Below are 21,324 nucleotides of genomic sequence, written 5' to 3'. Positions count from 1 at the left end.
AGCCTTAAAAAGCCATGTGAAATAAAAACGAGTTGCAATGCGACACCATGAAACCATAACCCATTTGCTTATGCTCATTTAAGTTCATACACACAAAAAAGTGAAATGAATGAGGAGGCATGTGGACATAACGCAAAGTCTAAATCAAGTAATTTTAGCATGTCAATGTTAAATTTATGCATATAAAATATATATTTCCCAAAACAAAATTAAGGCAAGTGAAAATGCCGAGCGGCTAGCAGTGGTGTAAAGTAACAAATTACAAATACTCAAATTACCGCAATTCACTAGTATTTCACAGAAACTGTAATTTACCAAGTAGTTTTAAAAATGTGTACTTCTACTTTCAATTGAGTACTTTTTTATTGAAGTATTGGTACTTTTACTCCACTACTTTCCTTCAACCTGCAGTCACTACTTTTTTCCCCTGTCTATGAGGATTAGAAAAATCAGGCCTGTGATTCCTGTCCAAATCAAATCGTGCATAGAAGGTAAATCGCATCATAACTAACTACCTCAAGACATGGGTGATTTATAACGGTTTGGAAGTGTTAAAAGTGTCCAAGAAGATGTCCAAAATCTTTACACGCATTGACCCAGAGACTGTTTAGATCCAGGTCCCTGATGAGAAGATGACGGATGTTTACTGTATGATGACAGAAATGGCCTTAAACACCCAGCAGGTAAAGACATCAGAACCCAATGTCAGGCCGACATCAATGTCCAACGTCCAACCTAAAATCAACCAAATAACAACGTCTAATGATGTTACCGCTTGAAGTTGTGTGGACATTATTACTATGACGTCTACAAGATGTTGGATTTCGGTTGCCATACCTGACGAATAAATATCAGCATTTGATGTCAATATGACATTGGTTTAAGACAGGGCTATTTAATTGGCGGGCCACATGCGGCCCAGAATCAACCTCCGAGCGGCCCAGCCCGTGGTTCCACCCATAGATAATAAATTAATATATATTATTCATTAATTGTTATTTAATATAATTTAATATATTATAATAATATAAATATAAAGTATTCATTATGTCTATGGTCCTGCCAAAAACGCAAATTCCTACGTTATGTAGCCTGCAACACGCAAACAATGCAGAGCGTTGTGATTGGAAGAGGTGTGCCTGAGCACGGTTCACTTCACGCTTCTTAAACTGAACAGCACATCATCGATGACATAAGCGTGCTCAGGCCCAAATGCAACACGAGTGCAGGCTGTCGATGGAGACGGGAGGGGGGGGACAAGCGTGCTTCAGCCCGGTTCAAGGCAACTGTACATCGTGCGAGTACACCCTCAGATTCTGTTAATTCAGCTCTTTTTGTATGCACCTTTTGCTCTGCATCAGCTTTTAACAGCGTAATACTCACTACACTTGAGTACTTTTGAAAGGGCTATTTTTTACTCATACTTTGAGTAAAATTTACCACAGACACTTTTACTCGCACTACATATTTAGGCAAGTAATAATACTTTTAATAAAGTATGATTTTTCAGTACTCTTTCCACCACTGGTGGCGAGTAATGTTGGAAATCTACTAGCCACAGTGGCTGGTGATCAAAAAAGTTAAGCCCTGGTCACAGGAGAAAATGACATTTATGGTCTTTGGAGAACTTTAATTCAAATTGTGACAAAAGTACAATTTTGTCTGTTTTCATAAACTTACTGACCAACAAAAGCACATTTACACATTAGCATACAATAACACAAAACCATGAATAAAATGATAAAACAAAACACTCAGGTCCTCATTATCAAAACTACATAGGATGTAAAAGAGGACAAATATAACTAAGCAAAATCACAAGGGTGTTGAGACTGATGATTGCATACATGTAAAAAAAAGAAAAGAAAAAAAGAGCGATATTAATGGGAAGGACTGCGTTAACCACAGTGATAGACACCATGTGCCCATTTAGGGTTTAAGGCGGAAGGCCTGTGAAGCAGGACATGCGCATGTACACCTATTTTACAACTTCAATAAGTTCCTGAACAAATGTCCCCTCATTCAGTGTCTGCAGAGTTCTTATCAGTAGCACAGACATCTCTGTACTAATCTAGCTTCCCAGAGCTCCAAGTAAGTGTTCAGTGGCCCAACAGGAGATACCTTTAGTGCATGTGTTCAAGTGTGTGTTACAGCAGTCGTCCTCTGCATTCTGTTGATCCACAGCAGCACAGAAGCTCCTTGCCCTCCACACTGCCTACTTCATAATTATAGTCCCATGTCAGCTCCGTCCCTGCTCGGATTCGCCTGTAAAAACACACAAAGGCCAGAGCAGTGTTTACATGCGGCCTGATAATCATTTTATATTCTCACTAACAGCTCAAACTAAATAAAAAGCCTTCAGTTAAACAACTCAAGCAGGGTCTGAAACAGTAGCTATGTTTCCATCCAAAACTGCTAATTAAATTTATGCGCAAAACTGTAATATTGCAAGACATGCAAATAAAGAAGCGTTTCCATCCGAGTCAGAGTGAACCAAATCATCACTTCCTGGTTATCTGGCGCCAAATATCAACAGTAAAAATGGCATTTACTGCGGTAGGTGAAGCTGCGTGAATCTTTTCCTTATTTAATAAATTACTTGCACCTCACAAGATGATGCCGACACAAAATGAATGCGTGGTGGTGTTTGAAGGTCTGAGAGCACAGTTTTCTTGACAGTTCTGGAGGTAACTCATAATATGATACCACTAATACTGAAATGGTTAAGGCGTTTTAGAATGACCAAAACTAAATTTCAGATCCGCTTGTTAAGTGTGACATCACGCAAAGCGGCTTCGGGGTCCAAGCGCTCTATCAAACTGCATGGGGAGACTCATGAAATGGTAATAATAAACGTTTACAAAGCGCTGTAATACTTTTGAAAATATGATCGCATTATATATGTCAATGCCTAATATCCGATGACCAGAAAGTGATTCATTTTTTTATAAATTGTTACAATTTCGGTATTTGTGATGCAGCAAGCCCAGATATTGTTGTGTACACTATGACTTTATATAAAATTCACTTTAATGTGTGACATGAATAAAAAGTGATCATAAACTAATATTTTCTCAATTCAAATGAGTGACGGCTTGGACCCGGAAACAGTACTCCATACATCAACACGTCACCAACAAGCGGATGTGCTCAGCCTGCTGGTTTGTCCATTCACACACATTATCATTACATGATCTCTTACAACAAAACCACATGACTTGTTTTAATGCGCATACTGGAATTTGTGTGGTAAAAGTGTTTCCATCATAGTTTAATAAAATGTTTATCCTACTCAGTTATAAGCATACATTTTTATGTGCATTTTCAAAATGTATGCGCATCTTGGCGTTTACGTCAACCGTTTTTTTATGCGCATATCCAAAATGCACATAGAAACAGGTGGATGGAAACACAGCTATTCTGAGCTTGTTCCTATACCACTTCCAGAGGTAGTTGAAAATGCATTAGAATTGGATTGTGTTAATAGTGTAGATGCTATGTATTTAAATGTATTCAAACAGTCACAAACACCACCTACTCTCTGCATACTGGCCCAGGATTTTTTCAGGTATCATCAAATCAAATGTAATTTTAAAACCTTTTCAAAGGTCCAGTGAAATGATAATAAATGTTTTTAGATGTTATTAACTGTATGACAGTCTTAAAGATATTTATAAGCTAGTGTGCTACAAACCAGTGGCAAAAGTCTCATTTAGACAATATAAACCTAATATAAACATCCAATGTTTGCAGTTTGTCACTTCCACATTAAATGGATCCTGTTTTTTTCATGTCACCTCATACTTCTGTTTCTCATCAAATCTTGACCAATCAAATGCTCTCTAGTATCTCACATGCCCTGCCCCTTTCAAGACACTTCTCATTTGATGTGCTTGAGCTCAACCACCCTCACTGGCAGAGCCGTGATAAAACAAAATGCTATTGGCTATTTTTAAAAAAGGGAGGGGTTACTCTAGGTCCCATCCTGCCTTCATGTTTCAGCTGAGATTGTCAAACATTAAATGAAAAAAAAAATGCACATCTCAAAGCACTTCACGCAACCTTTAATGCTATTTTAAGAAGGTTAAGTGCTGTACAGACAGTTTAATAATGCTCAAATATGAATTTGAACGTATCTACTTTGCAAATTTACAAATGGATAAATGTTATGAGCGCAAGTGTTTTAAATAAAACTTTTTGCAATTTTGCAAAACTATAAATAATTAATACTATAACATTTTGTTATGCATACATTTAGTTTACTTAAGGGTCTGCTTGTTTTGACACATTATTTTAAATATGTGGCTAAAAAAATAACTAATTAGAATTAGTTTTTTGATGGGGCAAGTAAAAAAACCCTTAGAATTAAGCCCTTTATAAGTCTAAAATTTAACTCTTGGTGGTCTTAAAAAGGTCTTAAAAAATCTTAAATTTGACTTGACGAAACCTGCAGAAACCCTGATCTAAAAGCTGAAGATTATGTTTAACAAAAATAGCATTTTTATTCACTAAGTAATTGACAATGACAAAGGTAACATACCGTAACTGTGAATATAGTCCTATAATATTGGCTGATAAAAAAAAAAACTGATGTCATGCTCACTTGCTAGCAAAGAAGGCCACCCAGGGAAAGCGCAGGTCGTGAGTGTCCACAAACACATTCTGGACAAACAGATTGGGGCTGCAGCTATGCTGTGAGACAAAGACAAAAGAGAAGAGATGTAAACACTGTAGTTGTAAAAAATAAAATAAAAAAAATCTGTTACAGAATCCTTTGTATACCAATGAATGAAATGCAAACATATTAAATGCAAGTTATTCAGGGACTCACGTTGAGGTATCGTCCGAGGTTGCCCTCTAGTTTGGCATCAATAATGTAGCAGGATTCCTCCCCATCAAAGAACAGGCGGGTGTTTTTAGGGCCATTGTCTACACCACCTCCCCCATGCCCCTGAGACGGGCCTGACCCACCGCCTCCTGCACCCCCTCCCCCTGATTTCACCATCATACTGTGGGACTTCAAAGCAATGCCCCGTGTGGACTTCACTGCCACCTGCCTCTTCACCACAGCTGACAGAAAGACACACAGAGAGAAAATGTCCAATAAGCTGCATTCTCCAGAAAATAAAGCTCTTTTCACAGTTGCAGTTTGATTCTCACACAGGAGATTTACTGCTCATTAACAAAACCAGCTTTACTGACAAACACACATGACAATAGTCTTCAATTTTTGGTGCAGCCTTACTCAAAATTGCATTATTGACATTTTAAAATGTGACTTTCACATAAACGCAACATTTTTTTCTGTCTTTAATGCAGTTTAGGCCCAGCGCAAAGCAGTTGCATTAGTGTTTGTATCACATTTAAAAATTTCATTCAGAATTTAATGTAAAATAGGTTACCTGTAGACCTAAAACAATGAAGCATTAACAAAAAAGCTATTTAGTTCCATTCATTCCAATAGAAATAATTGATATTTATTTGTACTCAGATTGAAAGAAAGATTGATAAATATAAACAATTACAGCCCCATTAACCTTTTACATGCTTAATATGTATGGAGTTACTTGCATTATACAAGCAACTTTGAAATGTAGGTGGTTGCAAGTTTAAGGTGACATATTCTTGCAAATACAGCAATAACTGTTTAGTAACTATAGTTGTAAGATTTTCTGACCTTATTGTGCCCATTTAAGCTTTCACAACCGGTTGCTGTAGCACAACCAAAATGATTAACATCTCATTCATTATAAAGGCATAAAATATAAAGCATTAAATTTAATTCTGTTCGTGCAGCACCAATAAAACATGCAGATTCAGTCAGTTGACAGAAAAGTGGAAGTCCCCAGACGACTGAAGCAATTTCCCCTTTTCCTCCACTTACCCTGAGTCTTCTTCTCTCTCTCCTTATTGTCATCTGATCCTGAGCTGATAGTTTGCACATCGTCACTGTCGGAGAGAGTCATCACATCCTGAAACAAAAACAGATTATAATAGAAGTGAGTAAAGGGGGTAAAAACTGCATCAGAAAGAGAAACAGAGAAACAAAAAAGATGTCATGCAAAAAATAAAACAGGAAGCAGGATGAAAGGAAAAGCACATTCACCTTCTTTTCGGACTTTATTCCTCCCTCCACCTTGACGCTCTGATTGGCAGAAGTGGAGGACTGGTTAGTGAGCCAAGATGCCACTTTGCTCTTGCCAGTCTCTTCTGGCATGTGGGGCGGCTTTCTGTCCTCGCCTGCAGAAACACTCAGTCCATCCTTGCTGTCTTGACTCTCTACAGCAAAGGAGGAGAAAAACAAAATGATGAAGTTACTTACTTTCAGTGTAAGCAGCATTTTTTTAATTTTTTTAAAAATATTATAAATAATTAGATTATAATTAATAATTATAATTAATTAGAATATAATTATTCTAACACAAAATACCATCATTACATTTCAACACAAAAAAACAGACGTTGAATCATTTTCAAGTCCATGATTTGATTAGAAATAATAATAATAATAATAATAATAATAAGTAAATACAAATGTCTATCTATCTATCTATCTGTCTATCTATCTGTCTGTCTATCTGTCTGTCTATCTGTCTACCTATCTGTCTACCTATCTGTCTGTCTGTCTACCTATCTGTCTGTCTGTCTGTCTGTTTATCTATCTATCTAACGGTCTATCTATCTGTCTGTCTATCTGTCTGTCTGTCTATCTATCTATCCAACGGTCTATCTATCTGTCTGTCTGTCTGTCTTTCTATCTATCTATCCAACGGTCTATCTATCTGTCTGTCTATCTATCTATCTATCTATCTATCTATCTATCTATCTGTCTGTCTGTCTGTCTGTCTGTCTGTCTGTCTGTCTGTCTGTCTGTCTGTCTATCTATCTCTGTCTGTCTGTCTGTCTGTCTGTCTATCTATCTCTGTCTGTCTGTCTGTCTGTCTGTGTGTGTGTGTGTGTGTGTCTGTCTGACTGTCTGTCTGTCTGTCTGTCTGTCTATCTATCTATCATGTAATTGTATTCAGAATATTCAGTCCTATAACGCATATTTTAATAATTATATTAAAAACCGTTATTGTTATAGGTTAAGGGAATTTACCACTAAAATAAAATACACTGTATTTAAGAGACATAATATTTCCATAATATATATTAAACAATGTTACATAATATGTTATCATTTATTTTAGTAATGATAATTTCTGTATTATTAATAAATGTTGTTTGTTGTTATTATAATTAATAACTGTTTAAGTAATTTCCCCACTAAATAAAAAGTATTGTGTATGACACATGAATACATTAATTCTATTTACTACTTTTTTTTAATTAACAATTGTTCAAAGCATATTTGAACACAAATATAAAAATTTATGAACATAATATTGCCTAGTGTTAATAAGTATTACAAAACTGTCATGTAAGCCATACACACTATGTCTTGACAGGTTTCGAGAATTTTCTACACAACCCTAACTCACATAACACTGACACAATACTTTCTCAAGCCTGCCCTCCAGTGGATGACTTGTCTTAGTGTTATAATCTCTCTTGATTAAAACATCTTAATGCTCCCTCACCTTCCTTCAATCCCTTGGCCTGTCTGCGAGTGGTGTAGCTCCTCCACACCGAGCTGGTGGTGTAATATGTGTCTTTCACAAAAGTGTCATCTGAGCTGTCGCTATCGTCCTCGTTGGAGTCGTCATCTTTTTCATCATCGCTCTCTTCAGAGGAATCATCTTGGCCTAATAAGTGGATCATAAAAAAATATTATATACATGATAAAATGATAAGCTTCACCCGCTAGTTATCTATTACAACACAACGAATGTGTAACTAAATAAAAAGAAAAAAAGAAAAATATTTTTTTGTTTAAAATTGTATGAAACTACATTAAAACAAGAAAAGTGAACTGTAATTAAAAATATAAAAACCACATGCATCACAAAAATATAAGTAAATATTTAGCATACTTTAAATGCAAACGCCATAACATATACAAGGATTTTGGATCAGGTTTATGGCTAGTGTGACAAAAAGTTTCTTCACAGTAGGATTTGTAAGCAGAATGTGGTCACCAAGGAAAGATTAGATGTTTCCGCTTTTACACAGCCATTAGTACATCAATCAGATGTGTGCGTAGGTCTCTCACTTTTGCCAGTTGTGCTGCTGTTACGCTCCTCCATCTTGTTGGATTTACCGTGTCGGGAGGAAGCAGGTAGTTTAACTCTGCTCATGTCCACACCGCTGCCTTCGCTGTCCGAGCAGTGGGCTTCGCTCTCGTAACCTTCCTTAAAGTTCTCCACGCTCTCAATGTGGTCTAGATTGGCAAAATACTCATCGCCCATTTCCAAACCTTCCTTATCGGCAAAGTCATCTGTCAGGATCTTTCCTGAGAAAGAAATCAATATATATATATATTTTAAAAAAGAGGGAGATCTTATACAAGACTAACACTGGAGTCATTCTCTTATTATTGAACTGAAATGCAAGTTGGGGTGTGTAATACTTTTTAAAAAACTGCAGTATTGTTTAGCATTTTTCTCAGGCTCGATTCAGTAATTTCACTTATATGGCAAATTTTCATCACTTTAAACCTGAAATAACTGATCATGAATATAAGAGGCTAAAAAATGTCATAGTAGAAAAAACATTTCTGATGGCACTTTTTGTGACAGGTTTTGCAGCTGAACTCTTCAATTTAAAAAAGAAGAAAAAACAGACAATAACGCATCTAAAATTGAACTCAATACTCTAAAATTGAGAAAAATTTTAGATGCGAGCACGAGAAATTAAAACGATCCAACTAACGTTACTTAAAAAGCAGACAACTGTTACAGCAGAATCCGCAAGCCCCCATTCCACTGCCATGGAGATGAAATGAAACGTGTGAACTCCATCTCTACTCTGTGTGTCCATGTGTGTGGACCTTTGACCTGCTTGCGCAAGGTAACGTTTCATTCTCTCTATCGATTCTTGTTGATCCACACACAATAATATTTACAGCAGTTTATTTTCTATAAATGCTTTTGCTGTTCTGTGTATGTATTTGAGTTTTGTTTGATGCATTCAAAATAAGTGTTTTCTTTGAGCAGGTCAAATTAAAGGTACAGTTTATGTATCTGACTGCTTGTATTAAAGGGACAAAATTGTATTTCAAATAAAATTTAAATACATTCAACCATACATTTTAATACAAGAATTCTTGTGCTGTGAAGCAAAATCTAAAAATGTGTATGGAAACCATCATCAATGCACCATGAATATCATAAAATCAATATGAAGAATGTAACAATCTAAATGTAAAGGTTTTAAAGGTTTTATATATCTATATATAAGATTTTATATATAATTTAACTACATTTAAAATACTGTAGTCATTGTCTTAATTTGTCCTGACAACTTTATTGGAAAAAATGGTTTTAATAAAACAGTAGCATAGTGTAGTGTAGTTTGTGATCATGCTTGGTCTTTCTTTGGTGCTGTTAAAACCACCAAATCAAACCTGCAACTCTTTTATAAAATTATAGTAAATTGCATTTTAAAATGACTATTTATTATTCAAAAAAAAATTTTTTTAAATAAAAAAAATTCGTAGTTTTGATCAGATAAATCGCAATTAGATTTTTTTTTTTACCAATTCGTGCAGCCCTACCTAACAATATCATAAACAAGGAATGCAATTTTACATTACAGTCATTCTAACTGCACTGAAAGAGGACACAATGTGAATGGTTTGAATCCTCAAGATGCAGTTTTTGTTGTTTTTTTGCAGAATGAGCAACAATGTTAAGTCACACATCATTTTAAATATATATAAAAAAAACATGATTTTATTATATTATGCTATTATCGTATACATTGTACACTCCTAAGTCTAAGGCTTTTTCTTAGTGTTTTACCTGCATAGATGCAAACAAAGGAGCCCTTGGCGATGTCATCAAGACACCGAATCCCCCATCCTTTATTCTGGGTCTTAAAGAGCTGCAGTCTGACCTGCAAACCGTGCTGAACCAGACGATTAGTGCACATCTGCATATTACAGCGACACCGCTTATTACATTCATAGATCCTGAGAATGTAAGAGAGAGAATGAAAGAGGAGGAAAAGAGAAGTATGACGTTAATTTGAACTCAACATGTGTATGACACTAATGAGTTGGTTATAATCACACACCCTGTAGGAAGACATTCCTCCAGTCTCTTGTAATGGTATCCAGCGTTGGGGTTGATCTGCCCACCTGGAGTACATCCTGTAGCCTGTAGAGTCAGCTGATGACACGAGCACTTGGATCTAAAAACAAGCAAAGGTACACAATAAAGGAAGTCAAGTCTTAGAAATAATTAAATTGTATCTGTATTTCCCAGATAAGTCTCAAATGAGTAGCTAAAAAAGTCACAAGGTGTAGCAAAACTCATCTTCATCCTTAACACCTTAAATGTGTTATCACTCACTCTTCTCTAAAATTTTTGAAAACCATTCTCATTTAATTTTTTTTTTCAGTACAAAGACGACTGGTGTAGAAAAAGTGTGTGAGAGTTGGCTACTGACTAAATTTCGAACTGAAATAAAATATTGTACTTGCATTTAGTAACATGATTTGTTTGTTTGTTTTACTTCTCTTATGACAGCTGATCAATTATACTAACTTGTCCCTGCAGCCATCGGTGCAGTCACAGCCCACCAGGAAGTCTGCACTGGTGTTAATATATACTCCATCTTCTGGGATCCTCTCTTTGCTGTAGGCCACGCTGGGTGGTGGCGTGTTGTCAATCTCATTTACACAGGACAGGGGAATGTCTTCACGGCCACTCGTGATGTCTCTTATGAAGTAGAAGGGCCTCTGGGGTTGGAATCGGCGGTCCACCAGCACATAGGGGTCTAGACAGAACATCTCCAAGAAGATGAAGTCACACTGAGTCTGGAAAAGGTAGCGCTGAATCTCGGTCATATTCCTTAGACTCAAGCCACACGGGGACTTGTAGATGACGTGGAATGACATCTGAAAGAGAAATAGATAGTTTACTCAAATTAGATTTTGCATTAACATGAATTATGAACGATGAAGGAGATATCTGAATCAACCGCTGGGAAAAACCTATTGGTTGATTACTAGTTTCTAGTGGTGAACATCAGAAAATTGTAACAAAACTTCATTGGCGAGAAGATCAATAGGAATGCATGAAGCACAGATAACACAAAGGTCACTTTTAAATTAAGCAGCAACTTTAACCTGGACATTTTGATCATATTGTATTTTTATTATTATTTAAAACTTCACTGTAGCTTTTATTAGGGGTGGGAATAAGAAAAATATATGCATTTTGATTCTCTCTCTAAAGATACTGAATCAATTCTCAGTTCTGAATCTATTCTGTATTGAAATTTGATTAGTGGGAGTGTGCATGAGCAAGAAACAGAAAAATCTGTATGTATGCTGCTGAATTCACTTCATTTGAACAGAGATCGATAAACTTGAATTAATTATTGATTATATTTGAATTCCTGTTGTGCCACAAAGCAAAACCTCTAGTTTCCATGAACATGATGCAGCTCTGCACTTCTCCAGTGTGCAACCAACATTATATTCACCAAAAGAAAGACACGTTTTTTCTTCTAGGGGAGACGATTTTCTTTTAGTTGGGCTGGAATATTTAAATTTTATTTGTAAGGTCAATATATTTTACAGGATTAATAACTTTGTCCTCAACTGTATCTATATATATTCTGAACATTATAAATGCGCTATAACAAATATAAAGGCAGGTTTATACTTCTGGGTCGAGTGATCGGTGTGACCAACGGTGACTGCCTTGTGCATAACCGTGCATTTATACTTCTGCGTGCTGTTTGTGTTGCTCTGCAATAACACCTCCGAAAGGCTAGCTGGCAGTAGGTTATGTTCCTTTATGTCGAGTTTCTTTGTGGATGTTTTGTTTTTTTTGGATGTTTTGGACGCGGGAACTGGCGGACATGCAACAATTTTAATCATAAGGTAAACACAAAACAAAAGTTTCCATCTGGAGCTCCTTCACGAGATTTGACACTTGTAAACACTCGCACCCTCTGGCTCGCGGCTCATAGCACATAGCCCACGCTCATCACAACTACCCAAGCCAACCAATCACAAAGCTTGCACTACGTGTTATTGTGATGTGTAGTTACATTTTTTGAGAGGTGTGCGTCAGCGTCAGCCAAGGCGAGGGCTATGCGACTGTACGCAGGCTGTGCCGGAGCATACGTGTGCGCTTGATGCAGAAGTGTAAATCAGCCTTAAGGCTCTCCTAAAGTACAGTTGATTCTTTGTAAATGCTGTTTGTAATATGGCATTTTAATGTTACGTTAAGAGCTTGTTCGTCCTGAATAATACTTTAATAAAATAAATCATTTTTAAGATGGCAGCACTGTCATACAGAGATTCCAATCATTAAACAAAAGCATATAGAAACTCTAATAAGAAATTATTAAGTAAATAATAAACAATTAATTAAGTTGTAAATATGTAAATAGTTTTACAGCAGAAGAAATAGGGAATATGAGGTAAAGAATTGTTTTGGAATCAGATTGTGACTCCTAGAATCAGAATCTAATCTTGAACTACACCTTTCATCTTACAAACCTTGCGGTTAAGGCGTCTGCGACCAGTCATGCGGCGAAATTCATAGAGCAATGGTGTGAGGAGTGGATTGCGACCTCGGTGCAGGTTTGGACGGGTGGGTCTGATGCGCTTTAGACATTCTGGAGAGCAGTTGTGTGTAAGGTAGAAGAGTCGGTCATTTGGGGCCTGGTATGAGGGCTCCTGGGGAATGCGCTCATTTGTGTAGGTCGAAACAGCTGTCTGCACAGTTTGAGGGGCTGGTGTGATTGGTGTCAATGTGTGCACGGGTCCAGACTGCAGAAGGAAGAGCCTGCAAGTAGTGAAACAAGGTGTTGGTACGCTTCAAAGACTGTAAAAATGAATTACATCTCTCTACTTTCTTCCACTGTATAAAATGTATAATTAAAATGTCTAAGCCTGGCTGTTATCATCTATTCAGTTTGTATCAAAATCCCACTCAATCTTCAGCAGAGCCATTTACAAGCTAACAACCAAGTCAGCAGCAAATGTCTAAATATATAAGACAACAAATACTTAAGACAACACACAACTGAACATAAATCAGAATGACAAAATGACAAAAACCATAATTAGGAAAATGGTGGGGATTATGAACTGTACAGCAAAATATAATGCCATATACAGAAGTTGGACAATGAAACTGAAACACTAGTCAATTTAGTTTAGTAGGTTTCATGGCTAAATGGAATCCCCTAGGTCCAATACTTGTGGTAAATGGGTGTGTCACTGCTGAGGACTACCGAACCATTCTGGAGGACCATGTGCACCCAAACATTGTCTCCTGAAGGCAGTGCAGTGTATCAGGATGATAATGCACCAATGCACACAAAAAGACTGGTGACAGAGTGACTTAATGAACACGACAGTGAAGTTAAACATCTCCCATGGCCTGCAGTCACCAGATCTAAATATTAATTAGCCACTTTGGAGTGTTTTGGAGGTGTAAGTCAGGAAATGTTTTCCTCCACCAGCATTACATAGTAACCTGACCACTATTCTGCAAGAATGGCTCAAATCCCTCTGGCAACTGTGTTCCCAAGACGAACTGATGCTGTATTGGCTGCAAAAGGAGGCACTACACCATACTAATGAAGTCTCGTGGTGTCAGATGTTTCAGTTTCACTGTGCTACCCCTGTATAGCAACATATTTCAAAATCTGAGTTTATATATGAATATGACAGGATGGCTGTGCATAAACAGTGAGATGACCAAGAAAAATCCCCAGGAACTCCTTTAAAACCAGAAAAGATATCTATATATAAAACAGGTATTATATGTGAGAGAGAGAGAAAGATGACAAAATTGTTTGTGGCTCAATGACCATGTGAAAAGGTGCAATAAACTGTTCATTTATCATTCTAAGTAGCTAAGTAGCTTATTCATTTAGAAACAAATTAACCATCTTTATGTTTCTTTAAACACTAAATATTGGCACTCTGAATTTGTAGACAATTAAACAAGAAACAAAACAACCAAATATTGCACTGAGATGCACAGATGTTCTGTTCAATAATAAAAATAGAAAGTATTGAATTGAAAATTTTGTCACTAACCTGGATGTATTGGTCTGAAGAGCATTGATTAGTGGTTTAGGCTGCAGGTCAGAGGGCATGCCCTGACGAGGCTGCAGTACGAGTTGACCAGTGCTCTTCTTAGCCATTTGACTCTTAAAACTAGGACTCCTGAAATGGAGAAAAAGGAGATAAACATGTTTTAGAACTTGATCTGGATAAATAAATGTAGCATTATGAAAGAACAGATAAAGCACCCACTCTGTGCGGGTCGGTTGTGGGGGTCCGGCAGGCTGGGGGGCTACAGGACGAGTAGGAGTGCCTGGAGTGGCGGCACCACTACCAGTAGCTGCAGCAGCGGCAGCAGCAGCACTATTGTCGCTGGTGTACTGCACTACAGGGCCCTTTGTCCTCAGTGCTCCTACAAACACAATCAGTTTTAGTGAATGCAAACTTAAAATTAGTGCAGAGAAGAGATGGGAACAACTTTCGATCATTTTAATTTTATTATTACATATTCATAAACAATATGGAATTAAAAGGCTGCCAATCGTGCTATGTGAAAGACAAAAAAAAAGTGATCAGTTACCCATATTAGGCCGCTGTCTTTGTTGACCAGCCATTTTCTTTTCTTGACTGTTAGCAGTGTTCATTTTCAGATTAAACATGGGTTCTAGTCGTGTAGAGCCACGATAAATCCATTCACTTCGCTTATCATCCTAAATCATAATTCACATCAAACAATATTATTATTAAACAATACCGCTATTATGCACATGGACATGATATTTTCATTTTAAAATCATCAACTCTAACATTTCTACTGGATGTCAAACTAACCAAGAAGAGCATTTTCACAAGGCTGCCATCCACTTCTTCCACACGGCTCTTCCACCATGTTCCCTCCCATTCGGTTTTTATAATTTGCCCTGGCTTCAGCAGCACCATGGGTCTGTTAGGATACGATGTGATATACTCCTCAATGAAATCTCTGCAGGACGCATCCTCAATATCCTCCCAGGTCTTTTTCACTGAATACAGGTAAACAGGAGGAGACTGAGCCATTATAATTACTCTTTTAGTGGAATTAAAACGATTTTATTTTCAAAATCATTAATGTAAATGTATTATTTGTAACATTGTCTTTTGATAAAAATGGAATCACAATTAGCATTACAAAAGGTGTTTGACATCACATACTAAAACAGAAAATGCATTAAACGAAAAAGAACAGAAGAAAAAGTTCTTACGTGGTCTGCAGATAGGGTAGAGCTCAGGCAAGCCCACATACGAGGCATAACCATCATCAAAAAAGATCAGGAACCTGCAAAATACACCAAGTCAGCAATGCAATGCATTTAAATCAACAAACCCAAGGTCCTGTGTTAACCTTACCTCATACGGTTCTTGCTGTTGGGCATCTCAGCGACTACGCCTGCATACAGCCAGACTTGATTACCATCCTTGTACCTGGCAACAACACGGGCTCCAACAAACAGTCTCTCCAGTGTTGGGTGGTACTCAAAGGCCACATGATTCCCAGAGAGAAGACTCTTCCCCTTATTCTCAAACCTGACTTTGTACTTAAGATTGTTGCCTGTTTAAATAAGATACCAAAATAACAAATATTTTGTCATCTAAAGCACTTACAGCAGGCCATTGATTTCACTAAATGCTTTTAAAAAGAGTATAAATAATTTAGAAACTGAAACACAGGTTTGTTGGTGTTTTGAATAGTTAATGTCAATGTGTAAATCATGTTAACTGTTAATTGTTTGTTTTCTGCTAGACCCAAGTGATATGTATTGCCTAATCTTGGCTCTTGTGAAAGAGATTTTTAATCTCAATGTGTTTTTCCTGGTAAAATAAAGGTTATAATAATGATAATAAGGCCATGTAATTGAGAGAACAGTTGAACAGATTTTAAACTGCATGCACTTACCCACTTGCTTGATGGCAACAAGTGTTCCACGATGCCACGTCTTGGTTCGTTTTTTACCCAATAGTGTCATGTTTATCTTGATACTGTCCTGTTTTATATTAGGGTTTGGTTGAGTGGGCGTGTTTCTTGGGGCTGAGGACATAAACACTGCTGGAACAGCTAGAGGACCTTGTCCGGCAGGGCCCCCTGTTTTAACTGGTGTAGTGACCCCTGATTGGGCCGTTCTGTTGACAGTCTGAGCCAGGTTCTGCACCTGCTGAGATGTTCTTTGAAGCGCAGCTGAAGCCTCCTTAAACTTCAAATGAAATCCAGACACAACACACAAATAGGAAACATTAATTAAACACCTTAACAATTAGGATTGGCCAATAAAACAACAGGCATTGTAATATAAATTCTCAATAAAACAATAAAAGACTTTTGATTCTATTTAATAGATTGTTTATGCAGTATGCTAACAACAACAAATGGCACACAGCTCAGTTCTTCACATTAATTCAACTTAATCATATGGATTTCAATCAAAGTTACTAAATTCTGCAGTAAATGAGTCAGTTGATACAAAGGCATTCTCTTACCGCTGGGTCCTTGGCTTGAGTTAAACCCTTCTTGGGAGGAACCACTGTGGAGAAAAACACAACGTTACGGTAAAATCTTTACATCTATAAAATGACATAATATACAACCTCTAACTTACAACATCCCACAGCAATGACATCGTCGTCATCATCATCATCGATCTCGATGACCTCAGAGGGGTTTGCCTTGTCTCCTCCCTCATCATCTGAGCTGCTTTCACGATACACTAAACCCATGTTACTGTACACTTCCTTCACCAGAGCTTCACACTGAACCACAGACCTTAAAGCAAGCAAGCAAACAAACAAAGAGATTGAACGTCTTCCAAAACCTGGATTTCACTCAAATCAAAACCTACAGCAACTAATGGGAAATCTGCACTTGCTGAACTGAGGCTGTGCTTTTGATCAGCATATCAGTTTCTTCTTAGAAGTTCTTACCACATGATGAAAGAATTTTTATACTACATGATTATTCTACATTAAATCAGTCAATGTAACAGCATGATATAACATTGTCTTAACTAAATCACATAACGTTCACTTTCTTAAAAACCTGCAAAAAACTAAACCAAACAAACAAAAAAAAAGCATCTATATCTTTAATCTAAACAAAACAAGGCATCTTTATCTTTCATTTCTTAGCCAGTGTTGACATCTATCTTTAGAAACTACAAACATTTGCAGAAGTCGATTTTTCCAGTGTTGATTGTTAAAAAATTCCACCATTAAGCACACGAAAAGTATCAGATATATAGTAATAGAATTAATGGTGTACTCCAGTGTGCTATATTTTCATTGTTTCTGTTTGTATGTAATTTCTGCATGCATGCATACACACATGACTATTGCATTCATGCCTCGTGTCTGTCACAGCATATAATGCATGAAAGAGCAACATAACACTAATGTTAAAATGTAATAGTTGCAAATAGCTTCCAGGATATTTCTGGCACATTGTACATTTGTGTATTATTGATGTTCATTTTGACTATCAAAAAAAACTGAACATAAATAAAAGTTAGTTTAGTTTAAATCAAATAAACTCTTTAAACTTACTCTGAGGCATTGGAGCAAAGAGCATCGATGTCAGCAACCTCCTTCTCACGCTGCTCAACCCAGTTCTGCAGCTGCTCCAGATCAGCTTTCCTCTTCTGCACGGCCTCGCTGCCGTCCACCTGCTCCTCGATCCACTTGCGCAGCTCATCCAAAGACACTCCTAACTCCTCCTCCAACTCTGGTTCCAGCTCCAGTTCTGGTTCCAGCTCCATCTCCATCCCTGAGTTTAAACATGCATCCACTTCCATGCACTTGAAAAAAATAAAATAAAAACATGTTAGTAAACACAGTCACAGAATAAACCATGATGCAACATGACGTTTCCATTAAGTGTGGAGCAAGCAAGCACATCAGTCTAGAGGAATTTCAGCACATTTCTCCTCAGCATCTGTGCTTTGACTCAGTGATGATGTTCTGTGTATAAACAACTCATTGGATGCACTTCCACCCCAATTCTATTGTATGGTCCAATTATAATCAAAAATTTTGTCATTCTTTTCATGCTCTTTACTTTTTTCTGGTTCACAATCAGATTAATGTGTTTTCCACCAGCAAATTTTGTATCAGTTTGGTCAAAAAATATTAAATGCTTTGTTAAATGAAGAAGATTTACAGAAAGAAATACTAAACTGTGGCAACACTGTACATTAAAAGTTTGATCTGTTAAGATTACCTACGTTATTACTCTTATTTAATGAATCTGAGGCAACCTGATATAATAAGGTATAAATATTTTAATTAATGCTATGAAAGTTTCTTACACATCTAATTAAATGAATACATATTTTCAAGTGAATATGGTCACATCTAGGCTGAGTTAAAGGCATGGTTCACCCAAAAAAGTTATTTTTTTTTACTACTTACTCTCAATTTGTTCCAAAGTTTTATGCATTTAATGTTTCTGTTGAGCACAAAAGATGTTTTGAAACATGTTGGAAACTGGTAACCATTCATAGTAGGAAAAACAAATACTATGCAAGTGAACGGCTGCCGGTTTCTAACATTCTACAAAATATCTTCTTATGCGTTCAAAAAGAAAGAAACGGATTTGGATCAAGCAAAAGGGTGAGTAAATGATGACAGAATTTTCATTTTTGAGTAAACTACAGGTTGCACCATATCTGCTGAACCTTCAAAGTACTGATACAATGTCAGACTAAATTCTGCCTGCTCTGGCCCACTTCATTTCCTAGTATTAAAGTATAAAAGTCATAAATTGGGATAACATTTTAGCCACCTCTGAGCACTACTGAAAAGAATATGCCACAGCAGAAGCACTTATTTTCCATTTTGCACTGTAAATTATGCCAAGATTGCACCACAAACGATGAACCAAAGCATGTAGTGCCATTGCAGTCTTTTAACAGACAATCAGAAGTAGCATTTACACAGCAATTCTTCAATGTGTATTTGGATACAAGGCGATGAGGTGGGTCAGATAATATAGTCTTGTTTTTGACATTGCATTATGCTGTCTTCACACTGAATTTCCAAAAGCAAAACAGCCTTTTAAATGGATAGTTCACCCAAAAAGTAAAAATGCCTCATCATTTACTCACAATTTAAGTTTGGTTAAGCTTATGAATTTCTTCTGTTGAACACAAACAAGATATTATGAAGAATGTTGGGGAAAAAACAGCCACTGACTTCCATTGTACAAACAAACAAACTAATAAACAAAAAAATACGATGGAGGTCATTGGCTGCTTTTTCCCCAGACATTCTTCAGTATATTTTCCTTTTTTGTTTAACAGAAGAAAGAAACTCAAACATGTTTGGAACAAGTGCAGTTAAAGTTAGAGTGAACGATGATGACAGAATGTAAATGTTTGAGTAAACAATCCCTTGAAGTTAGCGGTGTAAATAGGACTTCAGCATCAGATTTACATGTTCCCCATTGCTGTAAATAAAATACAGAACTGTACCAATTATAGTGTTGTTAACAAACGTCACATAACTTCATCAAAATACCTGATCGATAAACCATTAAATTATCCTGTTGGAATGTAAACACGACCAGTTCGCTGATGTAGAAAGCAACATGTTACTAACTCTCCTTCGACTGGGATACGTGCAATATTTAAATTACCTGAAAATGCCTCGTTCGAGTAAAAACACTTGATCAGCCATACAAGTCGAGACCCCTGATGTTAAACGCGCGCAACTCGCGGATGAGAGGGCAAACACAGTGTCCTTTCTAGCAAAGAACAAAATGCAAATAAAATATGTACGATGGTACGTCGGTATAAAGTTTTCTGTAAAACACCAACACATGAGGGTGAAGAAAAAGACTCGGAGTCAAGTGAGCTTTATTGAATAGTGCTGATGCTAGCCGAGTTAGCTTACCTCAACTAACGTGCCTGCGCCTCCAGCCCTTTGTGATTTTTCTCCTTTCTGCCGTGCCTCAAATGACTGGTAAACAAACGGTAGTGCGTTTAAAGTTTTCTCCTATATTCGTGACATTTCAGAAATGTGGTTGTTTTTAATATTTTGATAATTCACTGGTCATAGAACGTCATGCACACCAAAATCACAATGAATGTTTTTTGGGTGATGATCAGGATCACGAGCTGGCCAATCGGCATTCGCGTGGTGAATGAGTGGCAGTTCCAGTGAGCAATCGCGTGTGAGCAAAAACCGGTAGCACCGCCTACCGTTGCGGGTAGTGGTTTACATGACTACAACGCATTACACTATCTATCAAGTTTGATAGTGTTGTCAAAAATAAAGTCAAAACAGAAAGTCCAAAAACTCGACTTAATAACTTTCAGGAAATCGCTTACATGTAACAATAAAAATAGATCTTATTTAAAAAAAATAAAAGGTAAATAAAAGATAAAATTGGTTTCAAAGTCAATAAATTATATTCAAAATGCAGTGATATTAACCTTTAATTCATGATATAGAAAATGTAAAACATTTTTTTGCCTCATTTTGTTATATACAACTTCATATGTTAGTGGATTTAAAAATACACACTTGTGAAATCCACAATGATTTATTTATAGCAGTGTTTGTATAACAAACCAATCATAAAAAAAGCAAATTAAATAGAATACAAAGTTTGTTAGTTTAATTAGTTAATGTTGTCAAATAAATCCACACAATGGTCAGAGAGGGGGAAAATGACAGTACACTGTCACCTCACTTTGTAATTAATGACTTCAAGTTCCTCACCACGACAACCAACAAACAGTATTAATAAATAGTGATTTTTCCCTCAGACAAAGATATATGCAGGCCTATAGTCAGTACTTCCATAACAACTCTAACCAATGGATGTGTTATTCTTGAAACAACAGACAAATTGAAGTGTTAAAAAAATAACCTACAGGAATCCTGCAGGATTTAAATTTTTTTTTCTGCTGGTATCCAGTAGGAATTATGAATTTCTACAGGACAAATTGACAATATGTGCAGACAATTCCTACAGGTTTTAGAATCATGCAGTACTTTTTACAGGAATCCTGAAGGATTTATTTTTTCCCCTGCAGGATAGCTGCTGTCCTGCAGGAATTATAAAATCCTGTGGGACACATTGACAATATGTGCAGGAATTCCTTCCAGGTTTTACAATGGATCTAAGCAAGTGACAAATACTGCAGGATTTTATA

The 21,324-nt window shown here is 36.7% G+C and overlaps 1 protein-coding gene across 1 annotated transcript; it reads right to left on the bottom strand.

Annotated features, from left to right (window-relative positions):
• Positions 1 to 1,609: 1,609 nt before the first annotated feature.
• On the bottom strand, positions 1,610 to 20,269 carry setdb1b (SET domain bifurcated histone lysine methyltransferase 1b). The gene is made up of 22 exons (XM_056474818.1): positions 20,057 to 20,269; positions 17,711 to 17,961; positions 16,771 to 16,934; positions 16,652 to 16,695; positions 16,074 to 16,368; positions 15,527 to 15,728; positions 15,382 to 15,455; positions 14,972 to 15,162; positions 14,721 to 14,850; positions 14,393 to 14,552; positions 14,174 to 14,302; positions 12,620 to 12,908; positions 10,650 to 11,002; positions 10,177 to 10,293; positions 9,903 to 10,072; positions 8,153 to 8,392; positions 7,581 to 7,745; positions 6,107 to 6,279; positions 5,885 to 5,972; positions 4,832 to 5,070; positions 4,604 to 4,692; positions 1,610 to 2,265 (listed from the first exon to the last, which is right to left on the bottom strand). Exons 2-22 carry the CDS (start codon positions 17,956 to 17,958, stop codon positions 2,148 to 2,150), a joined length of 3,678 nt encoding a protein of 1,225 aa, XP_056330793.1. The 5' UTR covers positions 17,959 to 17,961; positions 20,057 to 20,269; the 3' UTR covers positions 1,610 to 2,147.
• Positions 20,270 to 21,324: the final 1,055 nt, after the last annotated feature.

This window comes from Danio aesculapii, chromosome 16 (assembly GCF_903798145.1).
Source record: "Danio aesculapii chromosome 16, fDanAes4.1, whole genome shotgun sequence".
Classification (NCBI taxonomy): Eukaryota; Metazoa; Chordata; class Actinopteri; order Cypriniformes; family Danionidae; genus Danio; species Danio aesculapii.
Note: the sequence above shows the minus strand (reverse complement) of the source record. Positions and strands in the feature narration are given on the sequence as shown.

Excerpts from the sequence above, each read along its gene's own strand:
- setdb1b (XM_056474818.1), bottom strand. The coding sequence starts at position 17,958 with ATGGAAGTGGATGCATGTTTAAACTCAGGGATGGAGATGGAGCTGGAA. Across the intron at positions 14,553-14,720 it reads AAGACAGCGGCCTAATATGG|GAGCACTGAGGACAAAGGGC; the intron begins GTAACTGATCAC and ends TTGTGTTTGTAG. Across the intron at positions 2,266-4,603 it reads GTGGCCTTCTTTGCTAGCAA|GCGAATCCGAGCAGGGACGG; the intron begins GTGAGCATGACA and ends GTGTTTTTACAG.